At 41.5% G+C, this 25,745-nt stretch overlaps 2 protein-coding genes and 1 pseudogene across 6 annotated transcripts in view; 1 reads left to right on the forward strand and 2 right to left on the reverse strand.

Annotated features, from left to right (window-relative positions):
- SLCO2B1 (solute carrier organic anion transporter family member 2B1) overlaps nt 1-25,745 on the forward strand; it is a 158,674-nt gene that overhangs the window by 31,846 nt on the left and 101,083 nt on the right. The window contains exons 3-4 of one of the 4 annotated variants that reach the window (XM_077960375.1): nt 1,257-1,439; nt 3,478-3,647. The exons of 2 other annotated variants lie outside the window; for them this stretch is intronic. Coding sequence is in view for 1 of the 2 variants with exons in the window: in XM_077960370.1 (XP_077816496.1) it covers nt 1,352-1,439 (88 nt within the window). In the remaining variant the exon portion in view is untranslated. The remainder of the gene's footprint in view (nt 1-1,256; nt 1,440-3,477; nt 3,648-25,745) is intronic. One more of the 4 variants, XM_077960370.1, reaches the window with a different exon arrangement.
- Nucleotides 6,475-7,495, reverse strand: LOC694514 (nucleophosmin pseudogene; annotated as a pseudogene).
- OR2AT4 (olfactory receptor, family 2, subfamily AT, member 4) lies at nt 16,505-25,546 on the reverse strand. 2 transcript variants are annotated; one of them, XM_077960369.1, is made up of 2 exons: nt 25,480-25,546; nt 16,505-18,170 (listed from the first exon to the last, which is right to left on the reverse strand). In XM_077960369.1, the coding sequence occupies exon 2, from the start codon at nt 17,523-17,525 to the stop codon at nt 16,563-16,565; it is 963 nt and encodes a 320-aa protein (XP_077816495.1). In that variant the 5' UTR covers nt 17,526-18,170; nt 25,480-25,546; the 3' UTR covers nt 16,505-16,562.

Genomic DNA, 25,745 nt, shown 5'->3' on the forward strand with positions numbered 1-25,745 from the left:
CTGCACTCAGAGAGTGAGTCATGGGCTGACTGTCCCCACATTAGGCTGAGTTGGGGGTCTCAGGGACAGAAACTCAGAAGGTCAAAGCTAGAGGGGCCCTTGGAGGCCATCCAGTCCAGCTGCCCCTCCTCCTCTCTCCTGTATCCACTGCTTTGCAGAAGGAGACATGGATGCTGAGACCCCCTGGTGGAGAGACAGCCTGAGGCTTTTCACAGCCAGGTGGTGCTGGACTACCCAACAGGCAGACCAGGCTTGGGTCACCAGCAAAGCAGAGGCACCAAAAATACTTCCTGAGAGAATTTAATATGTATTTTTTCAAAGCACCATTCAACTAGCCCATCATAGGAAATATCAGAATTTGGCTGGACTTTCTGTACAATTTAGAGTTATTTTATTCTGAATTACTTGCTATCTCTAAGTAATGCAGCCCTGTGCTTAGGGCTAAAAGGACACTGTTTCCCAGCGCACAGAACTTGTCTAGCAGACCTTTCCAGTTATGTTTGTCTATGAGTCAGTTACAGTGCTGGTGGGGGAGAGAAAAGGACAGAAAAACTGATCACCCGAATGTCATCCTGCACTTTCTGTACATCATCTCCCCCCATCAGACAGCCCTGCAAGGAAGTGCTTATGCCCCTTCAACTAATGAAGAAACTGAGGGTCAGAGAAGGCCAGGCCCTCCTTCAGGGTCACAGTTGGTGAGGGGTGAGAGCACAGGCTGCTCCTGGAGCCTGGCAGCCCACAGTCCTGCCTCCTGGGCCAGCTCTGACACTCTCTTTCTGTGACTGTGGGGCTCTGAGTCTTGATTTTCTCATCGTACAGTGAGGGGTTTGAGGAAATCATCTCTGAGAGGTTTCCAATTCAATGAGCCATTTTCTGAGTGTCCCTCTGCGTTTTGCAGAGTGGGGGTTCAGGACAGATGTCACATGACCCACGCCTCTAAGGGAGAGGATGAGGGCTCTCGCACTGAGGGAACGCCGCAGCAGAACTGGGTTCTTGACCTTCATTATGTCATGTGCACCTTAGTGGTTATGTGTGTGGGCTCAGGAGTCAATCCCTGCTTCTAACTCCAGCTGTGTGACATAGAGCAAGTCACTTTCCCCTCTCTGAACCTTTTGCCCCTGATCTGTGACCTCATGGGGTTTTCTTTATGTAGAGAACGCTTAGATATGCTTACAAAGAGCCCGGAACATGGAAGAGCACAAAGTTGGCTAGTGTTTCCAGTGGTTCCTGCTGTTAACAGTCTTTTCTCCCTGCAGGAAGGCCTTGGCCAAGAAGATTTGAATCCCGTCTGTAAGTGCATTCATTGCCCAGGCCTGTCAGGATATCTGGCCAAAGGTCTCACAGCCCGGGCATGCACCTGGATCCCAGGCACCTTCCAACCTGGATCCTGGGTGCCTGCTCTGTGCATACTAAATCTGTCTTCCTGACCTCTGGCCCAGGTTTGTAGTCCCTGGACACCCTGTCCCTGTCTTTCCATCCCAGATTTCTCTGCCTATCTCTGGGCACCCCATCTCCAGCAACGTTCACCTGTTGAGCCTGCTGCACACTGGTATCTCCTGTGTTCCTCCATGAGAGACCTTGGAGGAGGTGGCAGGCTGGGGCTGAGCCATGGCCCATTAAACCCTCAGGCCCCTCTTTTCTGGCAGGCCTCCTGGTGCTTCACCAATTTCTCTCAATGGTGCTTCCATGGCACGCCACACTCACCATCCCTCAGGGATCAACTCCCTGGCATCTCCTTCAGCTTGTATGTGATAGAAGTAGTATTTGTCCCTGGGCTTTGCAAATAATAACAAGATCATTATTAACAGCCCTCAAGGGCCCAAAACTTTACACCAATGGTGTAGCCTTTATCCTCATTATCCTCTCTGATCCTCACAATAGCAGAGAAGACAGGAATTAACAATAGGGTATACAGTAAGTCCAAGAGAAAGAAAACGAGGTCTAGGAAGTGAAACAGCTGGTCCATTTTAACATTGATGGCTAGAGGAAGAGCTGGAATTTAGACCTAAGGCTTTATTCCCTTCCTAGTGCCTTGACTGCTGCAACAGAAGTATATAATAATCAAGAAGATGGGGCCTGGAGCTATTAAATATTAAAGATCCTCCTTTATTGGTTTGCTGGTTTTCCACTTACTTTTCTAAATGTACACAGAAGTGCTAATATGCACTTCAGAGAAGTGCTTGGTTCCAGAAATACCTCCTCTTCCTCCCATTACATAGTCACAACCCTGGTTTCTCTTTCTAATCAGATGTATTCGTTGTACCCTTCTTTGCCAGTTAATTCAGTGGCATGGGGAGACCCAAAAGTTCAGGTGGCAATCTCCGCTTCCAGTTCAATGAAATGATTATTTCACTCCTGGTAGATCTATTCCATGCTTAGGAACTAAAATACATAAACTGGCAGAATCCAAAGTTAGGGAGGAGGAAGCACGTACTTTGATTCTCCTTTTTTATTTTTTTCCCCCAATTCCCTTTCAGGTTCTATGTATTTTAGAACTGGGTTCTTAGGGGTAATAAGAGGAAGCACTACCACTTCCTACCTTGGTTCTCAGACCTGTGTATTCTGGCTAGACAGGAAACTGCTCTATATATTGAATACTGGTTACAAGTATGTATTTCAGCTTACAAGACAGCACCCAAGCCCTTTGAGGTATTATCATTCAGCCAACACCCAAAACTGAGTCTCAATAAGTCATTATTCTAGTCTAGCAGGCCACCTGCTTCTGAGTGATGGGGTGCATTGTAAGATCAGCGATTCCATGGGCATGAGACTTACTGCTTCACTTATTTTGCCTTAAAATTGACTTTTTTTTTGTCAAAAACATGGCCATATGGGATAGTATCATGATGAATAAGGCATTTATTAAATCTATAGAAAGTGGTAACAGAAGAAACATTGTGAGTAAGAAAGGCAAATTCATATCCAGTATAGGTTTCTATTCCAAGATAAACCACTGCCCCATCAATGATGGAAGGGATCCAGTGTGTTCATCCTGTCACCCATAGCTGGCCAGTTTCCTTGGCCAATGGTTCATATCATAGACTCAGTGTTGGTCTTTGTTGCTGACATATGGGATATATAGCAGAAGCTAAGCCAGACCAGCCTTTATGAATCCATGCACAACTTCCTTCCTTGTCACTGTGCCTTTTATTCATGAATCTATTGAGCAAACACTGAAGCATCTAGGAAAGAGAGTCTAACTGATTTTCATGGATGGATCATCTTGTCTACCTGATTTTGCCTACTCTTATTGATTTTGGAGAGCTTTTTCTGCCATGATACCCTCTGGTAAATAGTCACATGGCACACAAATATCTTCACAATCTGTACCCATTCTTAGAGGCCTACCACCTTAAATCTTCTCCATACCTCCTCTCCACCAATCTTCTTTCTAATTACTTGAATGTCCCAGCAAAACCATTAGCATTTGCCCATACTCTGTTATGGATCCATACCTCTTTCCATTTCACTTTTCAGGTGAGATGAACTTACCAGGGTGAAAAAACAGATGCACTGCCAAGGATTCTGCCCACTGGCAGGATTTACCTTGTTGGCGATCCTTCGGGGCCCTCCTAAATGGGGCTGCAATGCAGCAGCAGTCCACTCAGGTGGCCCCAGCATATTTTGAAGAAACATTTGTAAACCAGGTTTGAATGTTTTTATTCGTCAGGGAATTAGTTATAGGGAACTTCCCATGAGATCATGTGTTAGAGTTGATGGAAAGTTGCCAACACAGCAAGACTGGGTGTCATGGGAGTGTGAGCTGCCTACTCACTCAATTTAATAGCTCCTTCGAGATCTGCTTGAGCCTAGTAGAATAACATTTATTACTTCCATTTGAAGAAGGGATGTTTCTGTACATGTTCAATTTTATATTTGGTTTGTTCAAATTAATATCCAACTCATAAGGAACAGCGTGGGACTCATATTCATTCAGTGTTCCCTGGTCAGCCATTCAGTCTGCTCCAGGGCCAGGCACTATTTTTCAGAAGGAGAATAGTTAACTACAGAAAAAGCACGAATTTTCTCTAAAATTCAAGTGGGCTGTGCTGTGATTCAATAGTGTATTTTACCTCAAAAATTCAAAGGGAGCCAGGCGTGGTGGCTCATGCCTGTAATCCCAGCACTTTGGGAGGCTGAGGTGGGTGGATCACTTGAAGTCAGGAGTTCGAGACCAGCCTGACCAACATGGTGAAACCCTGTCCCTACTAAAAAAGTAAAAAATTAGCCAGGCATGGTGGCACACACCTGTAATCCCAGCTACTTGGGAGACTGAGGCAGGAGAATCACTTGAACCCGGGAAGCGGAGGTTGCAGTGAGCCAAGATTGTGCCATTGCACTCCAGCCTGGGCAACAAGAGTGAAATTCCATCTCAAAAAAAAAAAAAAGAAAAGAAAATTCAAAGGGGACTTTTAAGTTTTGAGTATGACAGTGTGGCTTGTCTGGGACTAAACTTTCTGCCAAAAACAACCGTAAAAGCTGGACAAGATGTAAAACAATGGTCTGAAGACCTCAGAGAGCAACCAATGGCAGGTCTTGAAGGACTGCAGTCCTTGAAAGGGGAGTCACATGAGGCTAGTTCCACCTGACTCCAGCTTTTTATCCTAAGGTATTTCCCAGCTTGCAGGATGGCAAAGTAGAGCCCAATTAGGAAACACAAGCCCCACTGTTTGGAGTTTAGGTTACCAAAGTGACTGGAACTTAAGAAGCAAATTCTAGGAGAGGATGACAGTGCAGAGAAGGAACACCAAAACCTGTGTACAGATTACCTCTTGTCATTGACCAACTCCTAAGGTGCGTATATGCAGGGAAAGACTCAAAGAACCCAGAAGAATACAGCATCTGGGAAGCCAGAGAGCTTCAGAAAGACTGTAATAGCCACATGATGTTGGAGATTCAGTGGTTGGAGTTTAGCCCTATGCAAATGGAGGGGCCATTGTAAGTACCCCAGAATTTCAGTTGAGACCCTGGAAATTCCAGGCTTTAGAATTATGGCTAAACCCTAAAAGTAATAGCAAAATTGAAATAAACATGACATAATGTAACCTAAAACCAAGCCACAACAAGGCAATCCATTAGTACTCTTTGCTAGAAAAACATAACTCTTTCTGGAAAAAACTGAATTATCCAGAGCTTTGAATTTAAAAAATTTTTGACGTCAGGTAACCAATCAAAAAATATGAGTCATGGTTAAAACAAAATAAAATGAAAGATCAAATGAACAAAAACAAGAGGAGAAAAAGAGAGTAGAAGCAAATACACAGATAATTCAGATACAGTTATCGGGCAGGGACCTTAAAATAACTATGATTAATAAATATATTACAAAAAAGAGGAAAAGATAAATAAAATATGAGAAATGGAGAGTTAAGAGAGAACTAGAATCTATAGAAAGATGAATAAGGCCGGGTACGGTGGCTCACGCCCAAAATCCCAGCACTTTGGGAGGCCAAGGTGGGAGGAGCACCTGAGGTCAGGAGTTAGAGACCAGCCTGACCAACATGGAGAAACCCTGTCTCTACTAAAAATACAAAAATTAGCTAGGAGTGGTGGCGTGCGCCTGTAATCCCAGTTACTCAGGAGGCTGAGGCAGAGAATCGCTTGAACCCGGGTGATAGAGGTTGAAATGAGCTGAGATGGCACCATTGCACTCCAGCCTGGGCAACAAGAGCCAAACTCTATCTCAAAAAAAAAAATTTTTTTTAAAGAAAAAAGACTACATATGCCTCCAAATCCAGAAAAAAATGCACATTTTTATTACTGAGCCCCCTGACATATCTAATGCTTCCCCCCACATATCTTTGGCTTTATATTCTTTGATTGTCTTTCAATGTGTCAGTAATTTTATAAAATAATTATTTAGCAAAGAAAATAGAAATATGACTGGGTACGATGACCCATGCCTGTAATTCCAGGACTTTGGGAGGCAGAGGTGGGTGGATCATCTGAGGTCGGGAGTTTAAGACCAGCCCAACTAACACGGCAAACCCTCATCTCTACTAAAAATGCAAAAATTAGCTGGGTGTGGTGGCATGACCTGTAGTCCCAGCTACCCGGGAGGCTCAGACATAAGAACCGCTTAAACCCAGGAGGCAGAGGTTGCAGTGAGCAGAGATCTCACCACTGCAATTCCAGCCTGGGCAACAGTGTGAGACTCTGTCTCAAAAAAAAAAAAAAAAAGAAAGAAAAGAAGAAAAGAGAAATATAATTCAGCTGTTCCTATCAGCATGGTTGCTTGATAATTATTATTTTTAAATTAAAATACTGACTTTTATTTCACATGTATATTTTTGTCTCCCCATCATTTCCATGTCTGACCACCACTACTACTATGTCCTATCATAACATTCCATACATACTTAAAACCAAGCAAAGGGTGGAGTTCCATCTTTAAAAACTAAACAGGCATTTTGGACAAAACATTCTTGGCAATGGAACCTGGACAACATTTATCAAACACAGCAGGGAAAGTTCTCATTCTGCATCATAAAAAGGACAGTCAGATATCAACTGTTACAGAAATGAAATAAGACAGAGTCTCGCTCTTGTTGCCCAGGCTGGAGTGCAGTGGTACAATCTTGGCTCACTGCAACCTCTGTCTCCTGGGTTAAAGCAAGTCTCCTACCTCAGCCTCCTGAGTAGCTGGGATTAAAGGCATGCACCACCATGCCTGGCTAATTTTTGTATTTTTAGTAGAGACTAGGTTTCACCATGTTGGCCAGGCTGGTCTTGAACTCCTGACCTTGTGATCTGCCCACCTCAGCCTCCCAAAGTGCTGGGATTACAGGCGTGAGCCACCATGCCCGGCAACAAAAAATTTTTAACAAATTGCTTAAACTATTTTCTTCAAGAGACTTCCTCCACTGCCAGAGATCTTGAATAGCCTCCTGGCCAGTCATCTGAAAGCAATTCTTCACATAACTGATGAACTTGGCTTCCACTTTGGGAAGAGAACCACCTTTTTCTATACTTGCTTGCATTTTTGCTTTAACGTCTTCTACAGAACTAGGTCCTTTTGGTGTTTTTAGGAGTTTTTTCCTGTTTTTTGTTGGTGTTGATGACGGTTTTGAGTCTTTTCCATTCTGATTTGACTTTTGTGCATTTTTGTCTGGAGTATCTTGTATAGATTTCTTCACTGGTGCTTTTTCTTCAGTTTCCCCATCATCAGCATCATCATCATCATCCTCCTCTTCATCATCATCATCTTCTTCATCAGCAGCAAGTTTTACTTTTTTCTGTGGAATCTTGCTACCACCTCCAGGGGCAGATTGCTTTCTAGATATACTCAGGAGTTTCACACCCTCCTCCTCTTCATTTTCTGACTCTGCATCTTCCTCCACAGCTACTAAGTGCTGCCCACTAATATGTATTGGCCCTGAACCACATTTCAACCATAAGGTGGTGTTATTACAAAGCCCCCAAGGAAAACCGTTGGCTGTACAGACATTTTCAAAGTTGCCAATGTTACCTTAATTGGACTGTCTTCGCAATTCATTGCCTCTGCTTCAACAATGTGCAATTCTTCCTTTGCACCAGTCCCTCAACTGACCGTTCTTAAAGATAACTGGTGCTCATTTTCATCATTATCCACCTTAAAGTGATAATCTTTGTCGGCCTTTACTTCCCAACTGAAAAGATAGTTCTGGGGCCTCAGGGGCACATGTGTAGGTCCATCGAATCTGCCAATGAGTGGCGGCATGCTGTTAGGTGGGAGAGAAGGCAGAGAGAGATAAACAACCACTGCTCAAGAGAACAGCTGCGCAGGATGGAATCACACCAGGGGCAATAATTATTATTGATAGTTGGGATTAATAACACATGGGATTTTCTGTGTGTTTTTTTTTTTTTTTTTAATTTCCAACTTTTAAGTTCAGGGGTAAGTGTGCAGATGTGGAGGTTTGTTACATAGGTAAACAGGTGCCATGGTGGTTTGCTGCACAGATCATTCCATCATCTAGGTATTAAGTCCAGCATCCATTAGTTATTCTTCCCAGTGCTCTCCCTCCTCCCATCCCCCCAGCCTCTGACAGGCCTCAGTGTGTGTTGTTCCCCACCATGGGTCCATGAGTTCTTATCATTCAGCACCCATTTATAAGTGAGAACATGCGGTATTTGGTTTTCTGTTCCTGCGTTAGTTTGCTGAGGATAATGGCTTCCAGCTCCATCCATGTCCCTGCAAAGGACATGATCTCATTCCTTTTTATGACTGCATAGTATTCCATGGTGTATATGTACCACATTTTCTTTATCTAGTCTATCATTGATGGGCATTTAGGTTGATTTACTGTGTTTGCTATTGTGAATAATACTGCAATGAACATACACATGCATGTATCTTTATAATAGAATGATTTATATTCCTTTGGGTATATTCCCAGTAATGGCATTGCTGGGTCAAATGTTACTATTATGCCTCTAGGTCTTTGAGGAATCACCACACTGTCTTCCACACTGGTTGAACTAATCTACACTCTGATCAACAGTGTAAAAGTGTTTCTTTTTCTCTACCACCTTGCCAGCATCTGTTGTTTTTTGACATTTTGGTAATAGCCATTCTGATTGGTGTGAGGTAATGTCTCATCATGGTTTTGATTACATTCCTTTAAGGATCAGTGACGTTGAGCTTTTTTTCATACATTTGTTGGCCACATGTATGTCTTCTTTCAAGAAGTATCTGTTCATGTCCTTTGCCCACTTTTTTCTTTTTTTTTTTTTTTTTTTGAGACAGAGCCTCGCATTGTCGCCCAGGCTGGAGTGCAGTGGCATGATCTTGGCTCACTGCAGCCTCCGCCTCCCAGGTTCAAGCGATTCTTCTGCCTCAGCCTCCTGAGTAGCAGGGACTGCAGGCGCCTGCCACCACACCCAGCTAATTTTTTGTATTTTTAGTAGAGACAGGGTTTCACCGTGTTAGCCAGGATGGTCTCCATCTCCTGACCTCGTGATCCACCCACCTTGGCCTCCCAAAGTGCTGGGATTACAGGCATGAGTCACTGTGCCCGGCCCACACCCAGCTAATTTTTTGTATTTTTAGTAGAGATGGGTTTCACCATGTTGGTCAGGCTGGCCTCGAACTCCTGCTTTGTCCACTTTTTAATGGGGTTATGATTTTCTTCAATGTATGCTATAATAAAAAGCATAATAAAAATTATTATGCTATAATAAAAGAAATAATTTTAATATTCTTTCATTTCCATGGTTACCTGACCTAGATTAGACAAGTATTAGGGCTTTAACTTTCTTTTTGTTGTCAAAATTTGGTGTTGGCATACCTTTTCTCTAATTTGAACTGGTATTGCTTATGTTTGATACAGCATTAAGGAATTTGATGATTTTTGTTTTCACAGTAATGAAATTAAATTCACAAAAATGAAATTAATTAATGTCATTTTTCAGATAAATGACATTAAGTGCAATAATTTTATTTATCATAAAGATTTTGTACATCATTACAACATCATGTCGTAATGTTATAACGTGTATAAACATTAAAAATCAACTTTAAAAAACACAATCCCATTTATAATAGCCACACACAAGCACAAGAAACCTAGGAATACACCTAACCAAAGAGGTGAAAGATCTCTACAAGAAGAACTCAAAACATTGCTGAAAAAACTATAGATGAAACAAAAAAGTGGACAAACATTCCATGCTCATGAATTGGAAGAATCAACATCATTAAAACGACCATACTGCCCAAAGCAATATACAGATTGAATGCTATTCCTATCGAACTACCAACATTATTTTTTTCACAGAATTAGAAAAAGAAGCTATTCTTAAATTCATATGGAACCAAAAAAGAGCCCAAAAAGCCAAAGCAATCCTAAACAAAAAAGAACAAAGCTGGAGGTATCACATTACCTGACTTGAAACTCTAAGGCTACAGTAATCAAAACAGCATGATATTGGCATAAAAACAGACACATAGACCAATGGAACAGAATAGAGAACCCAGAAATAAAGCTGCACACCTACAGCCATATGATCTTCGTTAAAGTCAGCAAAAATAAGTATGGGGAAAGGACTCCCTCTTCAATAAATAGTGCTGGGATAGCTGGCTAGCCATATGCAGGAGAATGAAACTGTACCCCTACCTTTCACCATACACAAAAAATAACTCAAGATAGATTAAAGATTTAAATGTAAAGATCTCAAAGTATAAGAATCCTAGAAGGAAACCTAGGAAACACCATTCTAAATATTGGCCTTGGGAAAGAATTTATGACTAAGTCCTCAAAAACAATTGCAACAAAAGCAAAAATTGTCAAGTGGAACCTAATTAAACTAAAGGGTTTCTGGACAGCAAAAGAAACTATCAAAAGAGTAAACAGACAACCTACGGAATGGGAGAAAATATTTGTAAACTGCCGGGCTCAGTGACTCACGCTTGTAATCCCAGAACTTTGGGAGGCGGAGGTGGAAGGATCCCTTGAGCTCAGGAGTTTGAGACAACTGGGCAACTTTAGCCAGGTGTGGTAGCACATGCCTGTAGTTCCAGCTACTCGGGAGGCTGAGGTGGGAAGATTGCTTAGGCCCAGGAGGTCAAGGTTGCAGTGAACTGAGATCACGCCACTGCCTTCCGGCCTGGGCGACAGTATAAGACTGTCTCAAAACAGGATGGCGGGGGAGGGGTGGGGAGCGAGAAGGAAAAGAAAGAAAGAAAAGAAAGAAAATGTTCGCAAACTATGTATCTGACAAAGGTCTAATATTCAGAATCTATAAGGAACTTAATTCAATAAGCAAAACCCAAATAATACCATCAAAAAGCGGACAAAACACATAAACAGACACTTCTCAAAAGAAGACATATAAGCAGCCAACAGACATGAAAAAATGCTCAACATCACTAATCATCAGAGAAGTTTAAATCAAAACCATGAGATATTATCTCACACCAGTCAGGATGACTATTACTAAAGTCAAAGAAGAACAGGTACTGACCAGGCTGCAGAGAAAATGGAATGCTTATACATTGTTGGTGAAAATGTAAATTAGTTCAGCCACTGTGGAAAGCAGTTTGGCAGTTTCTCAAAGAACATAAAGTAGAGCTATCGTTTGACCCAGCAATCTCATTGGGTATATATCCAAAAGAAAATAAATTATTCACCAAAAGACATATGCACTCATATGTTCATTGCTATTCACAATAGCAAAGACATGGATTCAATCTAGATGCCCATCAGCGGTGGACTGGGTAAAGAAAATTGGTCCAAATATGGCCGGGCACAGTGGCTCACGCCTGTAATCCTAGCACTTTGGGAGGCCGAGGCAGGCGGATCACCTGAGGTTGGGAGTTCGAGACCAGCCTGACCAATATGGAGAAACCCCATCTTTACTAAAAATACAAAATTAGCTAGGCATGGTGGCACATGCCTGTAATCCCAGCTACTTGGGAGGCTGAAGCAGGAGAATACCTTGAACCTGGGAGGTGGAGACTGTGGTGAGCCAAGATCATGCCATTGCACTCCAGCCTGGGCAACAAGGCAAAACTCCGTCTCAAAAAGAAAAAAAAAAAAAGAAGAAGAAAATTGGTCTATATACACCATGAAATGCTACATAGCCATAAAAAAGAATGAAATCATGTCTTTTGCAGTAACGTGGATGCAGCTGGAGCCCATTATCCTAAGCTAATTAACACAGGATCAGAAAACCATGTACTGCATGTTCTCACTTATAAGTGGGAGCTAAACACTGGGTACTCATGACCATGAAGATGGCAACAATAGACACTGGGGACTAATAGAGAGTGGAGGGAAGGTAGCGAGATTTGTAAAACTAACTGTTGGGTACTATGCTCACTATCTGGGTACTATGCTCACTATCTGGGTGACGGGATCATTCATATCCCAAACTTCAGCATCATGAAATTTACCTGTGTCCCAAACCTGCATGTGTACCCCCGAATCTAAAAAGTGGAAATTTTCTTACAAACTGGTGAAATTGAAGGGAGAAATGGACAAATCCATAATTATTGTTAGAAACTTTAATATTTCCCTTTCAGGAATTGATCAAGCTGATAGAAAATCAGTTAAGATATAGAAGGCATAAAAAACAATATTAAACAATTAGACCTAATGGACATTTATAAAACACTCCACATAATAGCAGAATACACTTCCAAGAGTGCACAGAACATTCACCAAGATAGATCATATTTTAGGCCATTAAACAAAAAATGTAAAAGAATAGAAAAGCTTTTTAAAGAATAGTAATCATACAAAGCATATTCTTGAACCATAAAGGAATTAAACTAGAGAACAGTAACAGAAAGTGATTGGGAAAATCTTCCAAATATTTTGAAATTAAATAAAAACACTTTGAAATAACCATGGGTCAATTAGGATGTTTTAAGGGAAATTTAAAATACACTTAGAATGAAATGAAAATAAAAATGCAACATATCAAAATTCGTGTGAAGTTGCTAATGTGGGAGCTATTGGGAAATGTACAGACTTCAACGCTTACACTGAAAAATAAGTGTCTCGGCCGGGCGCGGTGGCTCACGCCTGTAATCCCAGCACTTTGGGAGGCCGAGGCGGGTGGATCACGAGGTCAGGAAACAGAGACCATTCTGGCTAACACGGTGAAAAGCCCTCTCTACTAAAAATGCAACAAATTAGCCGGGCGCGGCGGCGGGCGCCCTTAGTCCCAGCTACTTGGGAGGCTGAGGCCGGAGAACGGCGTGAACCCGGGAGGCGGAGCTTGCAGTGAGCCGAGATCAGGCCAGTGCACTCCAGCCTGGGCGACTGAGCGAGACTCTGTCTCAAAAGAAAAAAAAAAAAGAGAAAGAAAAAGAAAAGTCTCATATCAATGATCTAATCTCCCACGTCAAGAAATTAGAAAAACGATCAAATTAAACCCAAATTTTGTAGAGAAAAAAATATAAAGATTAGAGGAAGAATCAATAAAATTGAAAACAGGAAAACAATTAGAATAAACAAACTAAATGCTGATTCTTTGAAAAATCAATAAATTGGTAAACCTAAAGCTAAACTAACCAAGAAAACATAACAGAAAACACAAATTGCCAATATTAGGAATGAAAGACATCACAGACATTAAAAGGATAATAAGGGAACAGTACAAACAACTCTTTATAAATTCTAAAATTTGGACAAAATGGACTAATTTCTTAAAAGGCAGAAATTATAAAGTTCATTCAAGAAGAAATAGATAATGGAAAATTTTCTGTATCTATTAAATAGTTAATTTTGTAGTTTAAAACTTCCTGTAAGAAAACTCCAGGCCCTGGAAATTTTACAGGCAAATTCTACCAAATATTTAAGGAAGAAATAGCACCAATTCTATACAATGTGTTTGAGAATGTGGAAGAGACAGGAAAGCTTCCTAACTCATTTTATGAGGACAGCATTTATCTAATACCAAACCAGACAAAGAAATTACAAGAAAACTACACCCTGATATCTCTCATAAATTTTGATGCAAAAATCCTAAACAAAATATTTGCAAGTCAAATCTAGTAATATATAAAGGGAAAAATATGTCACAACCAAATGGGGTTCATTCATCCCAAGAATGCAGTTTGTAATGAATAAAATTAAAGAGCTAAGTAAATGTAGAGATATATTATATTCATGGATTGGAAGACTCAACATTGTTAAAATGTCAGTTGTCCCAAATTTAATCTATAGATTTAACATAGTCCCTCCCCTCCCCAAATCCCAGTAAGTTGGTTCTAAAATTTATATTAGAAAGCAAAGGAACTAGAATAACCAAACAATTATAAAAAAAATTAACAAAGTCAGAGGAGTCACATTACGGAATTTCAACACTAACTATAAAGCTACAGTATCCAAGACTATGTGGTATTGGTAAAGGATAGACATATATATCAGTGGAACAGAATAGAGAGCCCACAAATAGATACACACAAATATAATCAACTGATATTTGACAAAAGTGTAAACGCAATTTGATAGAGAACGGTTTATAACAAATGGTGCTGGAATTATTGGATGCTCATACGCAAAAAAAAAAAAAAAATCTCAACCTCAACCTCACACCTTATCCAAGAATTGACTCAAAATTGTTCATAGAATGAAATCAAAAATGGAAAACTTCTAGAAACATTGTTTTCTATAGGGCAAAATCTGCATGACCTTTGGTTTGGTGATGAGTATTTAGATATGTTATCAAACATCATAATCCATAAAGGAAAATGATAAGTTAGACTTTATCAAAATGGAAAACCTTTGCTCTGCAAAAGACACTGTACGAGAATTCAAAGACTGGGGAAACTACTTGTATATCAAATATCTAATAACAAATTTATACCTAGAATATATAAAGAACACCTGAAATTCAATGTTATGAAAACAAACAACCTGGATTAAAAAGCAGGCAAAGGATCTGAACACACTTCACCAGAAAAGATATATGGATAGAAAATGAGCACATGAAAGATGGTCAACACAATTAGTTATAGGGAAATGTAATTAAATTGAATTACGACCACAATAAGATACCACTACATAACTGTTAGAATGACATCCCCCACCAGAGTGGTTACATTTGTTACATTCAAGCCTACATTGACACAACATTATGACCCAAAGGCCATAGTATACTCTTGGTGTAGTACATTCTATGAGTCTTGACAAATATATAACATGTATCCACTATTGTAGTATCATACAGAATAGTTTCACTGTCCTAAAAGTCCTCTGTGTTCTGCCTATTAATCCCTCCCTTCTCCTAGCCCCTGGCAGCCCCTGAGCTTTTTACTGTCTTCATAGTTTTGCCTTTTCCAGAATTCCAGTTAGAATCATACAGTATGCAGCCTTTTTAGATTGGATTCTTTCACTTAGCCAAATTTACTATTGACTCTTCAGAAGTGTCAAGGTCACGAAAGACAAGGAAAGACCAATAAAAGTCAGGCAACCAAGAAGATATAATAAAATGCAACGTGACATTCTGGATTGAATCCTGGAATGGAAAGAAGACATTACTGGAAAAACAGGAGAAATTTGAATAAAATCTCTAGTATAATTAATAGTATGTATTTTACCAATGTTAACTTCTTACTTTTGATAAGTGTATCATGGTTATGTAAGATGTTGACACAGAGGAAGTTGGGTGAAGGATATATGGGAACTCTCATATCTTTGGAACTCTGTAAATATAAAACCATGCATGGTAAAATAAAATGATAAAAATGGTTTTGGTTATAGAAATACGTAATTTACATCTAATATATATTAAATAAGTAAAACTGTAATATGCATGTTTTTAAAACTCCTCTAGCTAGGAGTAGTGGTGCATGTGCCTGTGGCCCCAGCTACTCAGGGAGGTGAGGTGGGAGGATCACTTGAGCCCTAGCAGTCAAGGCTGCAATGAGCTGAGATAGCACCACTGCACTCCAGCCTGGGTGACAGAGCAAGGCCTCTTCTCAGAACAAACAACAAACAAACAAAAACTCCTCAATGCAGTTTAAGATGTGATTTTTCTTGTCCTTTTAGTATACCCCTTTTAGGATGTATATCAAAACATTGTTTAAAAGTCACTTATAGTAATTTTCTGTGTGGTCATGCCACTAACTTGAGAGACAGCCAGGGTCAAGTGCTTCTGTTTATTTTAAATTGAGGGAATTGTGGGGTTTTTCTTTCTGATTTCTTTGAACTATGTAAAAATAATTACATATATATAGTCTTGCTTCCATTCTGGTTCCGTCCCTTCCTGTTCCCTCCCTCTCCTTATAGATAACCATCTTTATGAGTTCGCATTTTCCCCCTAGCTTTTTCCTGAAATTTTAAGCAAACTATCTCCTTTCTTACAAAAACACTTTTCTGCAGCTTGCTTTTTTTCACTTAACACATATCCTAGAGATGATACCATATCAGTAGAGAGCTTCCTCATTTCCTTTTTATTACTGCATCATGCATTTTCACAGTTTATTCAATAAGTTCCCTGTATAGTGATGAATACGTAACCTAATGAATGATTGACAGTGACTCCTCGGGATAGATCCCTAGAAGTAATACTGCTGAGTCAAAGGGTAAATGCATATGTACTTTTGGTAGGTATTGTGGTAGTGTTATACCAATTTGTATCCTCACAAGCAAGTTATAAAAGTTCTGTTTTTCTACATGCATATTGTCAAAATATTGGATTTTTGCTAATCTGATTAAGTGAAAAATAGCATTTCAGCACAATTTAAATTCGTATTCTTTTTATAAAGTGAAGACTCATTATTTAAAGGCCACTGCATTTTTTTGGTGATTTGTCTACACATATATTTGCCCATGTTTTTATTGAAATGTTTATTTCAGTCTTCTACATTCTTTGTATAATATGAATATTTGCATTTCCCTGTGATATGTTTTTTATTTGTTTTTTTGACTTTGCTTATAATAATTTTTTGCCATGAAGATTTTTTATTTTAGTAAAGGTTTCTTGGATTACTAAATAGCAAAATTTTATACAACAACTTAATATTCCTATAAAAATTAACATTATTTCATTATTATGTATTGAGTCCTTACTCTGTGCTAAGCACTGTTATTTGGTGTCCTGGAAGCAGAATTAGCTGCATTTAAAGGTCAAATGCTCCTGTCACAGCTTAGGTCTTGAGACATGATTTTGGTGATGGCTGCCTTTACATCCCTGTTTCTCAGAGTGTAAATGAGGGGGTTGAGAATTGGTGTAAGAATGGCATATACCACATTGCCCATGATGTGGAAGTCAAGGGACAGGTCAACCCTGTAAGCCACGTAGGCTATAGCAATAGATGAGTAGTAGGTGCCCACCACCAGGAGGTGGGAGCTGCAGGTGGAGAAGGCTTTTGCCCGTCCTTCTCGGGAACTGATGCGAAGCACCGAGGCCAGGATGTGGGCATAGGAGAGAAGCACCAGGAGAAGGGGGAAGAAGGACACCACCATGGCGATGCAGAAGCCCATGAGGATCTGGAGGGTGGTGTCAGAGCAGGAGGCCTGGACCACAGCCAGATGATCACAGAAGCAGTGGTAGATGTAGGCAATTCTGTTGTATGTCATCTGGGAGGTCCTTACTACTGCTGGGATGGGCAGGAGGAGGGCAGTAAGCCAGGCACTGGCTGCCAAGGTAGCATTGGTCTGTGGGTTCATGAGGACAGGGTAGTGCAGTGGGTGGCAGATAGACACATAGCGGTCATAGGCCATGACCACCAGGATGAAGGCTTCTGAACATGTAAAACTTTGGAAGAGGTACATCTGCAGTAAGCAGGAAGAAAAGCTGAGGAAGCGGTCCCCAAGCAAGAATAGGGACAGCATCTTGGGGACAGTTGTTGTGGTGAAAAGGATGTCCAAGGTGGAGAGGTTGATCAGAAAGAAGTACATGGGCTTGTGGAGGCTGGGCTCTGCCACCACGGCTACCAGAACCAGGGCATTACCCATCAGGATGAGAAGGTAGAAGAGGAGGAAAATAAAAAACACAGGGAGGAAGAAGATCTCTGGCAGAGAGGGGATGCCCACCAGATAGAAGATGGGTGAGCCATCCACTGATTCATTACAGGCTGTGGCATCCATGGTGAGACACAGCTGGATTTCTCAGAGATGAGCAGCTGGAACATCTAGACACTGGAAACATCTGGAAACCATAGAAACAAAGGATTCTGGAGTGATAATTCTATAATGTTTACTCTGTAGGTAATATAAGCACAATTATTTACAACCAACTGTAGAGGACTGATGAGGGGCTATGGTATTGACTTTTACCATGTGAACCCAAAATTTGTCAAATATTGATTATTAATTAATTAATAACCTACCAAATAGAAGTCTGTATGCTTTGTTTAGGTGATGAAGTGATCAAAGTGAAGAAGGCAGGCAAAGTTCTTGTCTTCCCAGAGTTTATATTTTACTGGAAAAATCAAATCTAAACAGTTGATTGTTGAATTATAATTATGAAAGTGCTTTGGAAAGGCTTCTGCTTGTCTTCATCTAAGGTTCCATGCTGTGTGGTTTAGGTTGATGTCAGATCTCATAAATCAAGTCCTTAAGCTCATGTCTCTACTTTTGCACTCACTCAAAGTTCTACCATGTTCCATTGAGGGGCTCCTTTCTCCAAGGCTGTGTGTAATATGCAGCTGCTCACACTCTTATTAACTCTTGTATGCCTTGAGTAGTGGTTCTTTCTGACTCCATTTAAGCTAGGTGTCTGGACTTCGGCTCCTGCATTGGATATAATAGACCATGATAGCCCAACACTTTCACTGCAACGACTAGGGAAACCTGGATAAATTACACAAATCATATTTTTAAACAAATTGAGGAATATGAGTGCCATAAGGATGCGATGAAGTCAAACTCCAATGGGTAAGACCCTCCAAAGTTAACTAATAATCACCAGCTCTTTTGTTCTCCAGGAGTATTTGATTTGGGAACCATAGTGTGGCTGAGACTTGGACTAGGCAGAGAGTCATATATGAGAGAAAGAGAAACCAGTAAGACTTGTGATAGTTAAAAAAGGATTAGCAAAACATATTGGAAATTTGAGGCACTCTAAATGCATAACAAGTTTTCCCTATGGGACATCTGAATCTGGCTATGCAAGGGAGGCTAGAAAGCTGGGCTGAGGGCCTCTAAAAGACAAAACAAAATCTTCCATGATTCCCATGATGCTTAAGAGAATAGAGGAAGAGGGATTTCCTCACACACACACTGGTATTTCCTCTCAAAACATTTTACAAAGATTTGAAGCTATGTGTGTATGTAGTGGGCGGGGGGAAAGGAGGGACGGGGAATGCAGCTAACGAATTAAGCTCAAAACCACCAAAGGATAGATGCAAATCTCCCATACTCCTTCAGGGCTGAGGAGACAAGGATCAACCAGGCTGTAAGCTCAAAACTCAGGAGGGTCATAACTTCAGAACAAGAACAAGCCAAAGTTGGACTAAATTTTACTAGAACTGAAACTCAGCCCTAACCTAACTCAAGCCTTAATTGGCTTTAGGTAGCCAGCCTATCTTACTCTACCTGCCTAACAAAGAAAAGGGAGGAATCTGTCTGATGAGAGACATCATCTGGGGCCTCTATGAATCTAATATAAATAATGTTTGGTGCACAACATGAATTATTGCAAAAGGCAGGAAAATGTGACCAACAATCAAGAGGGAAAATATATGATAAAAGTTGACATACAGATGATCCCATTACCTGAGTTAGCAAACAAGGACTCTAGTATAACTATGTTTATATATTAAAGAAAATAGAGGAAATGTTGATAAAATGGGTTTTAAAATGGACAATTTCAATAGAAAATTGGAATCTATTTTAAAAAGAATCAAGCAAACATTCTAGAAGTGAAATATCCAATATTTGAAATTAAGAACTCACTGAATAGGTAAAATAGCAAACTGGACACAACAGAAGATAGGATTAGAGACCTGGAAAATAGATCAGTAGAAGTAAATTTTACTTCACTCAAAAAAGACAATAATAAATACAATACAAAGAGAATAAGAAAAGGCAGGAACCGGACTAGAAGATATTTTCCTATTTTCAATATATTTATCGAAGGCCATGTATCCAGTATATATAAAAACCTCGACAACCAGTAAGAAAAAGATAGATGACCTAATAGACAAATGGGCTAAAGACTTGAATAAGTGGGCACTTTACAAAAGAGAACATCCAAATGGCCAATAAGCATACGAAAAAATTATCCTTCTAGAAACATAAATTAAAATACAGGATGTTAATAGTACATACTCACTAAAATGGCTAAACTTAAAAGGACCACAAGTGTTGGTGAGATATGGAGTAACTGGTACCCTCATACATTGATGGTAACTAATACAACCACTTTGGATAACAGCGTGGCCACAGCTTCTTAAACTTATGACTCAGCAATTTCACATCAAGACATATAACCAAGAGGTAAGACAAGGTATTCAGCTATTTTTGTTTGTTCATTTGTTTAAGGTACTCAGGTGTAATAAAGCCCAAAACTATTTGGGATGAATAATATATAGATAACTATAGATATAAATACAAATCTACATAGAGATACAGCTAAAGATATAGCACATTTCTAGCAACCCAGAAACGGCTAGTGACACAGCTAAAGATATAGCACATTTCTAGCAACCCAGAAAGCTCCCTTGCACCAGATCCAATAAATTCCCCTACCCCCAATGTAGCTATTGTTGTGAGTTCTGTCACCATTGGTTACATTTTTCTGCTTTTGATGTTCCTCTAAATGGCTTTTGTTAGGCTGGGCATGGTGGCTCACACCTGTAATCCTAATAGTTTGGGAGGCTGAGGCAAGCAGATCACAGGAGTTCGAGACCAGCCTAGGCAACATGGCAAAACTCTGTCTCTACAAAAAAATTTAAAAATTAAAAATAAGACAAAAAAAAAAAAGATAAGGCTGGGTGCGGTGGCTCATGCCTGTAATCCCAGCACTTTGGGAGGCCAAGGCAGGCAGATCATGAGGTCAGGAGTTTGAGACCAGCCTGACCAACATGGCAAAACCTCGTCTGTACTAAAAATACAAAAATTAGCTGGGCATGGTGGCGCATGCCTGTAATCCCACCTACTCAGGAGGCTGAGGCAGGAGAATCGCTTGAACCTGGGAGGTGAATGTTGCAGTGAGCTGATATTGTGCCACTGCACTCCAGTCTGGTGACAGAGCAAGACTCTGTCTCAAGAATATATAAATAAATAAATACATACATACATACATAAATGTTTATTGTCATATTACAGTAAAAGGAAGGGCAAAAGATGCCTTTTGTGAGGGGACTTGCTTCCAGATTGGAATCTAAGTTAAAGGTGTGTTCTACCCAATAGCAGAAACAGAAATTGGAGGATGTCCTTGTGTAAGAGCATGACTTTTGTTCTCTCCTATCAGCTACGCTGTTCAGCAGGTGTTCCTGATTAACCATGTCATTATCACTATCCTGTAGTCTTCCCTAACCCCAGATAAGATGGTACTACAGGAATCTGGAAACTTGGGAGTCTTGGGAGCCATTGTTGCTAGAGAACATCTTGTGACAAGTGCCCAAAGGCAGAAGACCCCATCCTAGAGGTTGTTCTCCCCCTGTCAAGGAAGAAGAGATGTGTGCTTTTGTCTGCCCACAGAACCAGAGATCTTTAACTGAGGGAGAATATTGACTGCTCTACTATATTGGGGATGTCTCTCTGAATAAACAATCCAGGAGCAAGTTCACGTTTATGTTTACATCATTGCCTCTTGACCCTGAAGATTCTAAGAGTACCTTCTCTCTGATTTTCCCTATTTCTCTCACCACTAATAAAATATCTCTCATGCCGTTGAATCGTAAAAGTACCAAACCTGGAAATATCCAGTCGGCTTTTCCTTTTTTTTTTTTTTGAGACAGAGTCTTGCTCTACCGCCCAGGCTAGTATGCAGTGGGGCAAGCTCGGCTCACTGCAACCTCCGCCCTCCTGGGTTCAAGCAATTCATGTGCCTCAGCCTCCTGAGTATCTGGGATTACAGACATGTGCCATCACGCCCAGCTAGTTTTTGTATTTTTAGTAGAGACGGAGTTTCACCATGTTGGCCAGGCTGGACTCAAACTCCTGACCTTAAGTGATCCACCCGCCTCAGCCTCCCAAAGTGCTGGGATTACAGGTGTGAACCACCACACCTGGCCAGCTTTTTCTTTTAATAGAGAAAGGGCAAAAGACAAAAACATCCAGGGCTTTCCCATACTGTCATGGCCAGCGAGCCACAGAGATAGACTGGAGCCCAGGTTCTAACTCCTAGAGCAGCATTCTTCTATAGTCAGTTCCCTGGAGAATCTGGAAGTTCAAGTTTTCATGAGGGGAGAGACTGGGGCAAATGTTTTCTCTTTCCTTCTCCATATCTTTGGCTGATATTATCAGCAGCAAACTGTAAATTTCAGAGTTTGTTCTTTAGTTTCCTAAGTGTGGGGTGGCCTGGTTCTCTGTCAGAGAGTGAAGGCTGGTAAAACGTCTTTCTAAAAGACATATGAGGCGGGACACAGGGGTTCACAGCTGTAATCCCAGAACTTTGGGGGGCCAAGGTGGGAGAATGCTTGAGACCTGGAGTTCGAGGCCGGCCTGGGCAACATAGCAAGACCCTGTCTCTACAAAAAATTAAAAAATTAGCCAAGTACAGTGGCTTGTGCCTGTGGTCTCACTACTCAGAAGGCTGAGGCAGGAAGATCACTTGAGCCCGGGAGTTCAAGACTACAGTGAGCTATAGTCATGCCACTGCACTCCAGCCTGGGCAACAGAGGGAGACCCTGTCTTTTAAACAAAACAAATAAACAAAAAGACACATGGGACAGACCACTCCATTGTGAATGCTCCCTTGAAAGAGTATTCTACAGATTGGCCCCCATTACGCAAGCAGGAAAGCAAAACTGCTGCACCTCCACTTAAGAGATAACCCTCGGTTAACAGAACCAACCTGCCTAAGCAAATCACCAGGTTTTTCTAATACCCAGAGATGCAAACTACATTATTCTGAACATTGTTACAGCTCAGGGAAGTCAATTATGGATTGAATGCCACCGAGTTAGGCTGAGTTGGGGTTTGAGGGGTAGAAATTCAGAGCCGTCAAGCCTGACTGAGCCTCTCTTCCCACCTCCTCCCTCACTTCTATTAAACAGCAGGAGAGACAGATGCTGAGTCTGAAGTCCAGAAATAGTGTCTTTTCAAGGTCAACCAACAAATTCATAGCAGAAGTAGGGCTTAAAGCCAGTGTTCTGGCTCCCACCCAGTCTTTGTGGGATTTTTCATGAGAGGATGATTCCTTAGCCTGCTATTCAAAACCTGTCTTCTTGTAGCCTTGTTTCTCCTGATTCTAGTCAAATGGCAACTCCTTGCTCTTGCCTTGTGCTTCTGCCAAACTCAGCTCAAATATTAATTACTTCCTCCAAGAGGTCTTCTATGTTCCTGGCTGGACCATATCAGGAGCCTCTTTCCTGGGCTCTTGAAGTTCCTGGGCTTCTGTTTGTTGTAATTGTGATTACACTGGGTTGTCACTGTCTATTTATGTGTTCGCCACACCAGAAGCACTCTCAGATCATTTCTATTTAATACTGCACCCCCTTCCCAGGAGCTTAGTGCTCCAGAATGCGGCTTTCCCGACTGGCCTTGTTTTGCTGATAAATCATCCAATAGGAATGAAGGGGTCATTAGTGATTAAGTAGTTTTCACCTAACCTCTTTTTTTTTTTTTTTTTTTTTTGAGACTGAGTCTTGCTCTATCGTACAGGCTGGAGTGCAGTGGTACGATCTCGGCTCACTGCAACCTCTACCTCCTGGGTTCAAGCGATTCTCATGCCTCAACCTCCCGAGTAGCTAGGATTACAGGCACATGCCACTGTGCCTGGCTAATTTTTGTATTTTTAGTAGAGATGGGGTTTCACTATGTTGGCCAGGCTAGTCTTGAAGTCCTGACCTCAAGTGATCCGCCCGCCTCGGCCTCCCAAAGTGCTGGCATTTCACCTAACCTCTTTATTATACCAATGGGGACAGAAAAGGGAGTCCCAGAAAAGGGAGTCCCAGAAATGGGCTGTGACTTTCCCAAGGTTACACAGTAAGCAGGCGATAGAACTAGAACTAGACTCTCAACAGGGCTAGATTATCAACTCACCTTGAGCCAGGGGTAACTCGGGGATGAGCCCAGGCTGCCCCACCTACATGGGGCCACAGGACAGACCAACCAGTTGAGGTGTTTGTGCTCCTCTCAGTCCAAAGGCCCGGAAGCACTTCCTTCCCCTCAAACTGCTGTCTTGGCAGAGCAGGCCTATGCAATGGAAAAACAGAGCATGTGCTTAGGGCACCAGCTAGATAGGAACATAAAAAAAAAAAAAAAAAAAAAAGATCAGGCGCAGTGACTCACGCCTGTAATCCCAACACTTTGGGAGGCCAAGGTGGGCAGATTGCCTGAGCTCAGGAGTTCACAACCAGCCTGGGCAACACGGTGAAACCCCAAGTCTACTAAAATACAAAAAAAATTAGCTGGGCATGGTGGCACTTCCCTGTAGTCCCAGCTACTTGGGAGGCTGAGGCAGGAGAATTGCTTGAACCTGGAGGCAGAGGTTTCAGTGAGCTGAGATTGTGCCACTACACTCTGGCCTGGGCGACAGAGCAAGACTCTGTATTAATTAATTAATTAATTAATTAATTAATTTTGGAAAGAATTCAGGGCAAGGCACCGTGGCTTACTCCTATAACCCTAGCACTTTGGGAGGCAGAGGCAGGAGGATTGCTTGAGGCCAAGAATTTAAGACCAACCGGGCCAACAGAGCAAGACACTATCTTTAAAAAAATTATTTTTAAAGAAAGAAAGAATTCAGAATTTGATATTTTTAAAAAACGTTAATGTGTAGCATCATGGTAAAAATCAGAAAATGTTGGGCTTCTTTACATTTGCTTTGTGGTTTAGATTAAGTGATTTTAGTTTGAATTACATATTGCAGGGATGTTTTTAGTGCTTCCAGTCACTGAAAGCATAATTTAGGGGAACATTTCCTTAGGAGGACCCTCCCTGCCAGGATTACCTATGAGTCAGTTATAGTGCTGGTTGAGGAGAGAGAAGGACAAAAAAACCAGTCACCCCAATGTTCAACCTGCATTTTACATACGTCATCTTACATCACACAAACCTGCCAGGGAGTGGTCATGCCCCTGCAACTAATGAAGAAACTGAGGGTCAGAGAAGGACAGGCCCTCATTTAAGGCCATGGCTGGTGAGGGATGAGAACAGAGGCTGTTCCTGGAGCCAGCCTGCTGCAAGGGATTGAGCCTCACCAGCCTCCTGGACCAGCTCTGCCACTCTCTTCCTGTGATGCTGGGTCTCTCTGCCTCAGTTTTCCCATCTATAAAATGAGGATTTTGGAAGCAATGATCTCCAGCTTGATAAACACTTTTGAGTATCCACTCTGTGCTTAGCTAAATGAGATATTCAAAGACGGATGTGTCATGGCCTCAGCCTCTTAGGAAGGAAAGCAAGGGCGCTCCCATTTGTTAAGCCTCTGTTGCATGCTTGATTCTTCACAGTCATTATGCCATTACACATCATTATGACCCCCAAACTCATGCAGTTCTCTCATGATATTCTCACCACCCTGCACTGTTCCCATAGAAAAGGAGCAGGATATACATGAAGCACAGAATTTAGGTCTATTAACTTCGGAGTTAGAAAGACCTGAGTTTCCTTCCTGGCTCCACCACTTTCCTCCTATGGACTGCAATTCCCTCACAAATTATTCCCATTTCTCTTATTGTCATCAGCTTTGCCTCCTTGTGAGGAATTCTCTTCCAAGATCATCAGCTTGTGACTGCACAGCCCTGCCCCTGCCTGCTAGGGTGTCTGGTCTGCACTCACCCAGGCTGACTGTGCATGGTTGATTTGGATCATGGGACCCTGACATTCCCAGGATCTCTACTATGGTTGTATATGCCCCCAGCCTCCCTGAGCCTATCTCCCCATCCCAGCCTCTGCCTGCTCTGTGCACTCCATCTCCAGCCCAGCTCACCTACCAAGCCTGGTCCGCCTTGATGTCTTGTGTGGAGTCGTCACACTTGGCCTTGGGTGGGAAGAGCCAGGTAGAAACTCAACCATGGCCCTTTAAACCCTTGGACCCCTCTCTGCAGCCAGGCCTACTGGGGCTCTCTCCCACAAGATGGCTCTCCTGTGGGACCAGAGACCTGCCAGTCAGCTGAGAACAACTTCCAAGGGTGGAGTGGGGGACTTTGTTCTGGGCTTTGCTGATAATGGAAACATCGTTAACAACCCTCATGG

The sequence above is a fragment of the Macaca mulatta genome, chromosome 14 (genome assembly GCF_049350105.2).
Source record: "Macaca mulatta isolate MMU2019108-1 chromosome 14, T2T-MMU8v2.0, whole genome shotgun sequence".
Classification (NCBI taxonomy): Eukaryota; Metazoa; Chordata; class Mammalia; order Primates; family Cercopithecidae; genus Macaca; species Macaca mulatta.

What these genes read in the sequence shown, in the direction of transcription:
- OR2AT4 (XM_077960369.1), bottom strand. Translation starts at nt 17,525, where the DNA reads ATGGATGCCACAGCCTGTAATGAATCAGTGGATGGCTCACCCATCTTC.